This window comes from Heterostelium album (genome assembly GCF_000004825.1).
Source record: "Heterostelium album PN500 unplaced genomic scaffold PPL_scaffold2, whole genome shotgun sequence".
Lineage (NCBI taxonomy): Eukaryota > Evosea > Eumycetozoa > Acytosteliales > Acytosteliaceae > Heterostelium > Heterostelium album.
The window spans coordinates 403170-415711 of record NW_008805064.1 but is presented as its reverse complement, the minus strand read 5'-3'; the positions used below and the strand labels follow the sequence as shown (position 1 = coordinate 415711).

Here is a 12542-nt window from a genome sequence, read left to right as displayed (position 1 = left end):
TTAAATTTTCAATTCTTAATTTAATCAACAACAATAACAATGTCAACTGCTGGTAGAGGAAAAACTGGAGGTAAAGTCGGAGGTAAAGTCGGTGCCAAGAGACATAGAAAGGTCTTGAAGGATTACATCTATGGTATCACCAAGCCAGCCATCCGTCGTCTTGCAAGAAGAGGTGGTGTCAAGCGTATCTCTTTCCCAATCTATGAGGAGATCCGTAACGTCCTCCGTCAATTCTTGGAGCATGTCATTCGTGATTCCGTTGCCTACACTGAGCATGCCAATCGTCGTACCGTAACTGCTATGGATGTCGTCTATGCCCTCAAGAAGCAAGGTCGTACCCTCTATGGTTTCAACTCTTAAACAAGTTAATCGTCGAGCCACCAACTGCACTTCTAACTCATCGTCATTTTATAATTATTATTTGATGTTGAACAAATGGTGTTTTTTAACACCACCCATACACAAAGAATCATCTTTAGGCAAAACGTTTCTTTCATACTAACATTTCTTTCCCATTATTTTAAACTAAAATCATAATTAAATAAAATAAAATTGCTTTGCTTTAATCAAATACCATTTAATACAAATTATTTAAAAAGTTGTAAATTTATCTTTAATTTCAAAGAATATTTAGATAGATTAAAGTGGTTGATAATATGAACTAAGACTTTGATGAAAGTAATCAATAATTGTAAAATGTATCTTTGGCTAAAAAGAGATAATCTCTTAGAAATCAAAGAAGTAGAAAACCAGCTTGCACTTAAGAAAAATTCAAATGATTATTCTTTAATCATCTCCATTTTAAAAACTTTTTATTTATTTTTATTTATAAAATGCCTGTGTGAAAATTGGTGAAAAAAGTAGTAGTTTTTTTTATTTTTACAAAGATATTTTAAAAGAATCAAGATTTTATTAAAAGATAGAGTGTGAAAATGGTGAATCACGATTTTTACAGATATTTTTGGTTGATATATATATTCTAATAACATGTTTCTGAATTGCTCATTTACAAAATAATATATATATATTAATCATAAGTTATATCATGGATAAATTTAATAGTCTATTTGAAAGTGATATTAAAGATTTTGGACCTTGCATAGGTATAGATAACGAAATTCATATACATCAGGAGTGGCCTCATCTCTTACATCTCTTTGGTCTAAGACTTCGTACTTTTCCAACGGTTGGTCAGTTTAAATATGATGGTAGATTGAAACCTTTTATGTCAGAGAACGAGTTTGATGGTTTGTTGCGCGATCTAGAAAGTACGACCAATCAAGAAATCTACAGAACGATACTACAGGTTGGAAGGATAGCATTTGTCGTTAATTTAATTGCATTATGTCTGTTTTTGGCCATGATTACTTCAAAGCACATTATACTATCATATATATCAATTGGTCTGGCAGGATTATGTGTATTTCTATACTTACCTTGTAGATTTATTGATTTTAAAGTACTTATATAATATTAATATAGTAGAAATAACATTCAGTATACTTATTAATAATACTTTTCTTTCTTTTTTTTAATTATAAAAGGTATCAATTCGTACTGCGAAGATAATAGAAACATATAACCAAAGATACAAAGATAAAGGTTTAGTATTTGAATTTAAAGCAATTAATTGTGTAAAGGATCATGAATCCAATGCTTTTATTATAAGATTACCATTAAATCCAGTAGATTTCCAGGGTAGTGTTGAACTTTCTCATATTTCCGATCAAGATTACTATTCAGATAGATCACCATTAATAAATAAATATTAATATTTTCATACTCTGGTCGTTTTATTTATTTTAAATAAAGTTTGGTTTCTGCTCGACCTCTTATTTAGAAAAGAATCAAAATCAACCTCTATTTATAAATATCAACATCAGTCCCTTAAAATTTTAAATATTCATATTAATATAATATAATATATATGTTTATCAATAGATAATAATAATAAATAAATATATAATTTTCAATTATAATTTATATATGTATGTATTGTTTAGATAATGTGTATTTATAAAACGACAATTTAAATATTTGTTTTTTATTGTGTGAGTTTTTTTTTTTTTTTATTATTCTATCAAGTCAGACTATCACCGACATGGGAAATGAAAGTTAACAATTTAAATAAGCTATTATGATTTATAGAAATTGGTATCTACAGATTCAAATAGATACCTGGATTGGGATTCATGAAAGAAACCCGATACCAAATTACTTCTAGTTTTTCCAAAGATACAAAAGTATCCTTTGTCGATCTCTTTTATCATCAATTCATTTGCAGGATCTGTTGATAGGGTGAGGTTAAACTTTGTAAAGTTGTCTTCTCTGGAGAGTACCAAGTTCATACAACGGTGGTGCGAGAATTTCGTCTGTATAAGCTGATGATACATATACGGTAAACTGATTTTCATACTGGAGTATCTAAAGTTGTCAGTGACATTCGATGAGAATACAATGGAATTGGTTCTCTCTGGAATGTTTTGTTGGTTGAACACTAGTTTTGAATCTTGTAGATCCAATTTGTTGATCTTGACATATGAGAGTTGGTGGTTGATTGTTGTCGATCCACTGATTTTTACCTCTTCGAAATCATATGCCAAATCCACAGGGAATGCGTAGTCACAGTCGTCGAGATGAAGATACTTTACAGAGTATGGAATGATGTTTGGCATATTTTCATTTGCCATGACCTTAGCTCTGCTGAGTTTGAGATTGACAACACCCTCTGGAATATCTCCTGGCTTCAAGCGATCTCCGTCAAAACCAGCTATGCTCAGATTCCTTAGATTTTTCAGATCTTTAATTAATGGTAACCATGCTATTGGAATGCCTTCAAGTGTCACAAGTGATGCCGGAATTTCCAGATTTGATATTGGTTCTAATCGAGCAAACTTCAAAGTTTCCAAATTTGGAGGTAGTGCACCTTTCTGTATGACTTGTTCAGAGTATGTCCTGGAGCCAGTGAGCGATTTCAATGAGTTTGGAAGAACACCACTCTCAATGGGATGTTGAAAAGCATGGCCAAATGTAATGTCTATCAATCCTTCTGGGAGGCATCCAGGTGAAAGTGGCTGATTGAATGATTTAAACTTTAGATATTGAAGAGTTGAAGGTAAGGTACCTGGTTCTAAAGGTCTATTAAAGTAGACAAGTTCAAGTCGTGTCAAACCATGTAGTACATTGGAAGGAAGCATTTTTGTACCTTTGTAGCAAATCGATGTGATTTTGCTTGAGAGAGGACCTCTCTTTGATACCTGATAGTTTTCGATCTCCGTGATACTTGAATCTACCAATGTTTTTCGAAGGTGTTCCAAATCTGATTCCTCTAGATCATCTGGTAGTGTTAAAGATCGACAGCTTAATGGAATTTTATAATCTACTAAACTATCTGTTATTCATAATATTAAATTATAAGTAATTACTTTAATAGGGGCTTTTATATTTAAAAATAATTATTTACCTTTATGAATTACATAATCAAAGTTAGAATAACCAATGGGTGTAAGGTATGCACGAATATTGAGTCTGCAAATTGTCTTTAATTCTAATGAGCGATGTATAATATCTCTATAGGAATTTAATTTGAATGATGGGTATGTATATTCCAAAGATTGATGCACAAGATCATCTGGGTTGAAAATAAAATATCGATTTCTTTCATGAAACCATCTTTTACAAGTCAGACTGAAACATAATCTATCGATATTATCTAAATAGTTGATAATATATCTTAAAATAATATGAGGTATATTGACAAAGTTATTATTATCATTGTTATTGTTGGTGTTCATCTTTTTTTTAGTGATTTGTCCAAACTCTGAGAATCAAAAATTACTTTAGGTTTTAAAGATCATATTATCATCTTTTGTTTCTTTTTCAAATGGATAGACTTTTACCAAAGTTTTGTCGTTTGTAATGATTTCTATATTTTTTCCATATTTATTAATTTTTTTATCTGAATTTTATGATTGATAAAGGGGTTGTGTGGTTGTTTATTTTTGATCCATCAAATGATCGTTGTTGTTGCAATAAAAAAATAAAATTAAATGAATTCTTTATTTAATTTAACTTTTTTTTCAATCAAATTAAATACCTTTTGCTTTATATTGTTACTTTTTTAAAATAAACTATTAATAGTATCTTTTAAAGTTACTTCTATTAAACAATGACAAATATAAATAATATACCACCTATTTTATTAAGATTGATTATAAGTTTTGTTAAGGATAACATTGATAGAATATGTTTTAGTTTGACTTGTAAGCGATTATTTAAAGAAAGAGGTAGATACTTCACATTCAACACTGACAATATCAGTCTGGAGTCGAATCGACACAAATACAACAACAATCATCTCACATCCTACAAAAATCAATTATTCACTTCATTGTTATCAAAGAATGATTGTCGACTTGAAATTGTTAATACAGAACAAAATAAAAGCTATGATTATAAAATAATTCAAAGTAAATATTAATTTATCTATAAATAATTAATAGTATTTATATAATGAACTAACAAATATCAATAATTATATAATAAATAGTTAATTTAAATAGTTATAACTCACTACCGATAAATTGTAATTCCGTAACGCTGAATTGTGAACTTGAACAATCTAGTATCGAGCATCTCAGTCGTATCCTACAAAAGTCAAGAGTGACGAGAATAGAGAATTACATTCCACTCTCAAAGAATCAACCGCTCTCCAACAATATCAAATCGATTGTGTGTGACAATATGTTTCGCACTATGGAACCCGGTTGTTTTCCAGCAGGGCTCACTTACTTGGAGGTGGCATTCCTCGATCATCCAATCCAGTGCAAACTACTACCGAGCACATTGAAATCATTGAAGATCGACCGATTCAATCATACTCTGACACCAGGTTGCCTCCCAGAGGGCCTACTGAAACTAGAGTTTGGACAATACAACCAACCGCTAATTCCAGGCACTTTTCCAGAGGGTTTGCAAGAGCTCACTTTTGGATTGTTTTTCGCACAGCCTTTTTCGCCTGGAATACTCCCGATCTCACTGAAATCACTGTCGGGCATCGCCTCTTATAACATCCAGAAACTAAGAAAAGGATCGATGCCACCCAACTTGGAAGTACTTAGATTCAGCGGATTCGATGATTTGGAGATGGACGATACACTTCCCGCGGGTTTGGTGACAGTGGAGTGTGCTCCGGCTTCTTGGATTCCACACCTCAAGAAACTGAAAAATCTGAGAAATCTATCGTTGTCGTCGACCGCCGGAATCAATTGCAACGATTTTTCAAACTGTTGCGCTCTCAAACTGAAAGGTGAAAAGATAGATTACTCAAGCATTCCTTCGTCCGTTAAATTCCTAGAGATTACCTCAACTAGCTATCCGGCTTCCTTTCCCAAAGGATCGAAGCTCGATCTCGATCAGTTGGTGGTGACCGGTCGTTCCCACTTGAATTCGTCGCTTGCCAACATCAAAGTGCGTCGTTTGATAGTTGAAGGATACACCTTTCAGAAAAAGATGACGGTGTTCTCCGCCAGGTATCCATTGGGTATAGATATGGTGCAATTGAAATTCTACGATCAGACATCGGTGCAACCACCCAGCCAACAGCTACTCGAGCGAATCGATCAGTTCCTCGAGCAGCTAGTATCGACCAACTTCTTCCTGTACAGCAGCATCAAGATAAAATTTCACAAATCATTTCCGCCAATGAGAATCAGCATCTCTTCATCAAAGCCCGAGCTGAGCGAACTCTGTTGTAAAATCCGAGAGTTGGACAATGGAAATTTCATTTTCTTTGGAACACCGGTCAATCATCTAGTGGGTTGTTTTTTCACCCAAAATCAATTAGATGGTGTATTTAGATCAATTAATACCTTTAAATTTGATTCTTCATATTATTAATAATTATTTATATTATATTTAAAAATAAATTAAAATGATTTATTCTCTTGAAAAAACAGAAAAAAATTAATCAATAGATTGAAAAGCGGTATTTTCTGGAACAACCAAATTGAATATTACAATCTTCACTAACATGAAAGGAAGACACCTAAACAGCCAATCCTAATAAACTTTTAACATTTCATTGAAAATCGTAACATATCCTTTTCGGTCAGCATTATTTTCAATTGGGAGTAAAAAAAAAATTGAAGTAAATGATTTAATTAAAAATATATAAATAAATAACTTTAAGTATTAAACATAATTAAATAAATAAAAATAGAATTACACCAATTTAAATCGAATGATTCTATGGTTTGATGAATTGAATACCAGAGATTCAGTGTTATATAAATTTGTTAAAAATGATGTGGTTTATTTTGATTCTCTAAAAGGAAATTAAACCCTATTTTCATGGTGTCTATTTGATCAAGAAAGAAAAGCAAAGGGGTAAAGATGGGTTAATTCCCTCTATTATTATTAATATTAATACTAATAAACACAGTTTAAAAAGAAATGTTTTTAAAATGATTGCATTACTTTTTTATATTAATACAAGATAAATTTAATATATATATCAATGCAAATCTATCTACCATTATATATACAAAGAAAAATTATTAGATATCTACTTGATAGTAGTGATGAGATTGTCGATGACATCGAGAGTTATGAATTTATATACTTTAGAGCATGGATGTTACACGTTGCTTTGGTATGCAAAGAATGGTTTGCTATGATTTCAAGTAATGTAAATGGTTTGAATGTTATCAATGTGAAAGGTGTAAAGGCCAGTCAAATCATACGTAGCTGGGTTATTGGCAAACTGTCATCCAAGCATTCAATCATTCAAAAGTTACACTCTCTGGTGGTGGCTGAGAAAAGAAATACTATATATTCCACCAAAAAGATGCTCGATTGTGATGATCAAGGTTTATGGGATTGTTCTCCTCTTCGTCACATCTCATTGCGTGCCGATCAAGACAATGCATATAATGAAATCGAATCGGCAATGTATACACTACTACTACCGTTCTACCGATCGATTCGTTCTGCCACGTTGTATGGAGCCACTTCATGTCGTGATGACATCGGTAAGAAATTTGCGATGGCGGTGCGTGATCTGAAAAATATCAAAAAGATAAAGATTCTAGTGAAAACCAATTTGCAACAGTCTCAGGTGGTTCCAGGAGAACAATGGTCAAACACATGGAGACTGCTATCAGAGTGTAGCCATCTGACTCATGTAACCATCGACACCAAATGCGGCTGCATGTTGGAATTCGTTGACAATTTCTTTTCGCAGCCGGAACTCGAATATTTGGATATTTCAGATAGCTATCGGTTTGTATGGTTTGAAATGGACGGACACGAGTCTGTACCAAGCGAGCTTTTCAACAGAATCGCAGGTAACAAAACAATCAAGACTTTCAGTATGGACATACAAAGGTCTTATTATCCGAATTTCCTTGAGAGTCTTATCGATGCGTTGGCACAAAACACATGTATCACCGATCTCACTCTCAAGAATGGGTTGCTCTACACTTCGACTACGCGCACCAATATCCTTAGTCAAACGCTAAAGTCACTCAAATTAAGTTCAACCTTGTCAACCAGGATCCATTCGACAAGGTGTAAGTTTATTCATTCTCATTATTAAAGATTATTGATAGTAAACTAACTTTCTTTTTACAGATGACTATAACGTTACAAACCGATCATTTTTAGATATAATCGCAACCAATACACATCCCAACTTGGCATACATTAGCCTTTGCTATTACAATTCCGATCCTATGAATACTAATGTCGAAGACTTAAAGAGTGCAATCTCAACCAACAATACAATCAAGTCTTTTCTATACCAAATAAACAATAGCCCTGTAATATTTTTAAAATAAATAGAGTTAAAAAAAAAAATAAATGAATTGATTTGTTTTTTTTTTTAATATAAGCATGCAACGATCAAATGATACATAAGATAACTTCACTACCACACATACTATTATCAAAGATAATTGAGACATTACCAAATATTGATAAAATCACTTTCAGTTTGGTTTGTAAGAGATGTTTCCAAGAGAGAGATAGATATCTAACACTAAGAGATGATATCATAAGAGGTGTCACATCTATCGATCTCGAAAGTGTATTTCATCTAAACAATTATAAATCTACTTTTCTAAATAAACTAAAAAGCGATAAAACAAATATTTTATTGATTCAAAGTAAGTACTTACATTAAACAACAATAGCAAACTAATACATGAATCTAATGAATAAATTTAAATATTCTCAAAAAAATAAAAAAGAAAACGAAGAAATAGATAATATAAATATTAGAAACAATATCGATTGTATATATTTCTTATGTACTTCTGTCAATCTTGATAGTCGATTCATTGAGAAACTTGCATGTTCAAATGTAAGTAAGTTGGATTTCTCCTTTGCCAAGAATGTCTATTTCACCGGTGGTTTCCAATATAACGTTGGAAAGTTTCCTGTGAATATCAAAGTGATATCGATGCCACCTTCACCTACTTTTGATGAATGGTTACCTGATGCTCTGGAGAGATTCAACGTTTCGACAAACAAAGGATACTATATAGATCTTGATCATCTCCCTAGCACATTGAAATATCTGTCGCTATACTCAATAGCACCAGATAGCATATTACCTCCAAATTTAGAGGTATTGGAATGCACCACTCTCAAATCGCCAATTAGCAATGACATTGTGATACCATCTACACTTCATAGAGTATCAATCAACTTTCATAATATCGAATATTTCAAGCGGTGCACCACTATCACATGGATGAAATTGTACCAGTATGAATCACCAAGGTCAATTCAACCAGGTGACCTCCCATTATCGGTAGTAGATTTAACTGTTGTATTTAATAGTTCCAAACGCAATCAAATTAGAAAAGGTGTATTTCCATTAGGTTTAAAGTATCTGGCGTTGTGTGGTGGCCCAATTTCAATTGAGCCTGGTGTCTTGTCTGAGCTAATCAATTTAGAAGAGCTTTCAATAAATAGTATTCTCCAAGAAAACACAGATGTTTTTTGTACCGAAATGTTTCCTTCCAAACTAAGAAAATTGAATCTTCCATTCAATCTTTCGAGAATTCCAAGTCAATTTCCAAAGGATCTCGCAATTCTCTCAATTGGTAACTCTTTTAGTTTTGATTTCCCAGCTGGAGCAATACCAGATTCGGTTAGATCATTAGATTTTCAAGAATACAAAAGAAGAGTTGAACAAGGTGCCATACCACCAACAGTACAATCAGTGTCGATGCATATTGATTTTCTCCAATATAATCCACCAACAACTCTTCCCAAGACACTGGTCGATTTCACCATTTTCGAAGGTACAAATGGTCGTCACCGTCTTAGAAGATTGGACAATGAATGTTTCTTGCTTCTTTCTAATACCCGACATCTATTTGGAGGTATCATTCATCAGTCCAAATTCAATGAATTTATTTCGAAAGTTCAATCGCTATCTGAACAACAAGATGTTTGGATATCATAAAATTTTTGACAAACAGATCAGAGTGTTTTTTATTTAAATAAAAAAATATTTTCTTTTATTTAAATTGGTCTAAATTTACAAACCACCGCCATGCCTAGTACGCTTCCTTTTGCGACCATCATCACCATCATCATCCCTACTAAGGGTATTGCTGCAAGGAAATCCACCATTGCTTTTTCAGACGGAGATAGTTCTGCTGCTCTTCCAGCTACTCATTTTTGAACTCTTTGATTCTGTTTTGTTTTATAAAATCTAAAATCGACTGATAGAGTTACTGTATCAAGAGGGTAGAATAAGCTGTAGGTATCTGCATTGCACCTGGGTTTCAATGGGCTAATTGCGTTCAAATAGTATAATAATTGTCGTTCGTATCCCCTAATATTTTCAATAAGAGCTTCAACGAGTGTTTGATGTTTTAAACAATGCTATTTTGTTTTATAGTGCAAGTTGAATTAGAAAATGAAATATATATATAATCCCTATTAATCAACTTACGATACTACCAGCATGATGAACAGACTTATCGTTTCTATTGGAATCACCCAAACAGAATATATATCCATCAAGTGAAAACATTATCTTTTCATGATTCTGAAGTGAAAATCCAGATTGATCACCACTGAATCCAGTTTTCCATCGAGATATGACCACCACTCCGAAATCATCACCAACCAACGTTGGATACCTAGTTTGCTGAAATTTAATTTTTTAATTAATTTAAATTTTCATTTCTGCAATTATTTCTTCTTCGATTAACTAATATATTGATAGTACAGGTTTAGGGTAAGTAGCAAAGAAATACATTTGCTAAAAAAATTTAAAACTTACTGAATGAAAATACTTCAAAATTACCAAAAACTATTGGGGCAAAAGGAGTATTATCTCTTTTCACCATACAATTCTCTCTGTTAATCGAGTATGAATCATCACTTCGTAAAAGTTGTTTCATCATCAATACACCATTTTTCTTTCGAGGAATGGTATCGGCATGTTGGAACCAAAGAGTATCGCAAAGAGCTGCTTGTGGAGTAAAAGATGGACACGTATTTGCCATGCCTGGCCTAGCCTTAACTTCACGCAGAATTTCAATAAACTTATTGATATCGTTGAGTGAATTCTTTACCTGAAGTGGTAACAAATAGGTTAGCACTCTGAAAAACAGAAAAAAATCAATATAGTGTTTTCAAAAAAAAAAAAAAAAAATTAATTATTAATTTAAAAATTTACAAAAAAAAAAAAAAAATTCAATACTTACTGGAAACGCAGAAACCAAATTTTGTCGAGGTCTTTCCAATACCGGGGTATAATAATATTGACTTTTGTTATCTCGGCTGGATACTTATGTTGGCCTGGCTTCCCACTATCCAAGTATACAGCAGCAATTTCCAATTTTCAAAACAGTGGAATAATTATAGCTACCAAAGGATATGATATTTTTTTTTTCATATTTTTATTATTTAAAATATTTATAAAACTTTACAAAATTTTTTAAACAACACTTTTCTCCGTTAAAAATAAAACAAATTACAGATATAAATCATAATAATGTCATTTTGGGAATCACTTAACTCTCAAATAGAAGAGACATACACAAATTATGATGAAGTTGAGGAAGAGTTTGAGTTTGAACCATCACAATCGACTACTACAACAACGACGACAACGACAACTAGCACAACTAACAACAACAAAAATAATAACACCAGTAATAAATCAAATAAAGATAAAAGAAAATCAAAGCAAACACCTGTTAATGGTGATGAAGTAGATGAAGATAATGATGATGATGATTACGGTAATGAACTTGACACTTCTGTTGAGGGCGGTGAAATCGTTAGTCGATTGAAACGTAGAAGAGTATCAAAGAATAGAGTAGTAAAACCTGTAGATCATGGCACAGCGACAGATGATCGAACCACGAGAAAGTCGGTCGCACAAGAGTCAGATGCAATTCACAACCAACTGTTTCAACTACCATTGCGTTGGCCGTATTACAATCAAGATCAGAGCGAGTTCTATAGCAGCGAGAAAGTCTTACCTCATAACTTTACCGAAGAGTATCTCGATCATCTACAAGAGAATATACAATCACTGTGGTCAATCTTTAATCCTAAAAATGTAACTATTACTTGTAAAATTATAACTATACTTAGCTTTTTGATGAATAACTAACATACATCTCTTCGATCATTATATATAGGATGATAATCAATCGATTGAATTAACACCGAATATGATAACAGTATTATCGATGATGTCATCTACATTTCTCACAGACTTACTTGATAATCTGTTCTACAACGATGAGGTAAAGTCTGCTAGCTTCTCAAACTTTAAATACAATCTCAGGAATTTGGAGATTGAAATACCAGATGTTATACAATCTGCTAATGCATTATATCAAGTTCCAAAGTATGTTGTTGAAAATATATTATTATCTTTCTACCACTAGAATATTAACAACAAGTTATCATATACATTCGATTAAATAAACTATAGTATAAAAGAGATAATGGAAAATGCACAGCCACAATTAAAGGAACTATTAAATATTAGAAATAGATATAGCAATTCAAAGAAAACAGATAAACAAACAGAACAAAGTAAGTATCTTAGATAACACTTTGAATTCAAAGCAAGTTAATAATGTTAACGATTCGTTTCATATTAATAATCAATCATGTATAGGTCATATGCAATCATTGCTAAAAGAAGGTTGGAATGTAAAGATTAGTGATAAAGGTGGATGGTTGTTTATATCGCCCGAGGGCAAACAGTTTGTACGTTTTAAACATGCATTACAAAGTTGTTTTAGAGGCGCAGAAAAATCAAAAGTCAAGCAGCATCACAGAAAATATATCGATGGACTCGAACAAAGAATCAAACAGAAATCATCAGGCGAGAATCAATCATCGTCAGCATTCTCCTATCCATACAATTCAAGAGAATACAAAAGTTTCATGAATCATTTCATTAGGAAATCAAAATCTATCATAAAGAAAGAATCATTAAATAACAACAATAACAATAATAATAATAATAATAATGATAGTGAAAAAAAGAATAA

General features: G+C 32.2%; 6 protein-coding genes across 6 annotated transcripts; 4 read left to right on the top strand and 2 right to left on the bottom strand.

The window, feature by feature from the left end:
• Positions 1 to 39: 39 nt before the first annotated feature.
• PPL_01491 (histone H4) lies at positions 40 to 360 on the top strand (the record flags this gene model as incomplete). The annotated part of the gene is made up of 1 exon (XM_020572498.1): positions 40 to 360. The coding sequence occupies one exon, from the start codon at positions 40 to 42 to the stop codon at positions 358 to 360; it is 321 nt and encodes a 106-aa protein (XP_020437641.1).
• A 685-nt stretch (positions 361 to 1045) lies between these two features.
• Positions 1046 to 1772, top strand: PPL_01490 (uncharacterized protein; the record flags this gene model as incomplete). Its single annotated transcript, XM_020572497.1, has 2 exons — positions 1046 to 1420; positions 1545 to 1772. 2 exons carry the CDS (start codon positions 1046 to 1048, stop codon positions 1770 to 1772), a joined length of 603 nt encoding a protein of 200 aa, XP_020437640.1.
• Positions 1773 to 2135: 363 nt separating this feature from the next.
• Positions 2136 to 3794, bottom strand: PPL_01489 (uncharacterized protein; the record flags this gene model as incomplete). Its single annotated transcript, XM_020572496.1, has 3 exons — positions 2136 to 2287; positions 2417 to 3391; positions 3464 to 3794. 3 exons carry the CDS (start codon positions 3792 to 3794, stop codon positions 2136 to 2138), a joined length of 1458 nt encoding a protein of 485 aa, XP_020437639.1.
• A 374-nt stretch (positions 3795 to 4168) lies between these two features.
• PPL_01488 (uncharacterized protein) lies at positions 4169 to 9475 on the top strand (the record flags this gene model as incomplete). Its single annotated transcript, XM_020572495.1, has 7 exons — positions 4169 to 4469; positions 4550 to 4994; positions 5331 to 5640; positions 6497 to 7370; positions 7893 to 8165; positions 8250 to 8366; positions 8598 to 9475. 7 exons carry the CDS (start codon positions 4169 to 4171, stop codon positions 9473 to 9475), a joined length of 3198 nt encoding a protein of 1065 aa, XP_020437638.1.
• A 59-nt stretch (positions 9476 to 9534) lies between these two features.
• PPL_01487 (uncharacterized protein) lies at positions 9535 to 10921 on the bottom strand (the record flags this gene model as incomplete). The annotated part of the gene is made up of 4 exons (XM_020572494.1): positions 9535 to 9683; positions 9967 to 10168; positions 10317 to 10598; positions 10895 to 10921. 4 exons carry the CDS (start codon positions 10919 to 10921, stop codon positions 9535 to 9537), a joined length of 660 nt encoding a protein of 219 aa, XP_020437637.1.
• Positions 10922 to 11020: 99 nt separating this feature from the next.
• Positions 11021 to 12487, top strand: PPL_01486 (uncharacterized protein; the record flags this gene model as incomplete). The annotated part of the gene is made up of 5 exons (XM_020572493.1): positions 11021 to 11593; positions 11676 to 11887; positions 11975 to 12078; positions 12164 to 12227; positions 12475 to 12487. 5 exons carry the CDS (start codon positions 11021 to 11023, stop codon positions 12485 to 12487), a joined length of 966 nt encoding a protein of 321 aa, XP_020437636.1.
• Positions 12488 to 12542: the final 55 nt, after the last annotated feature.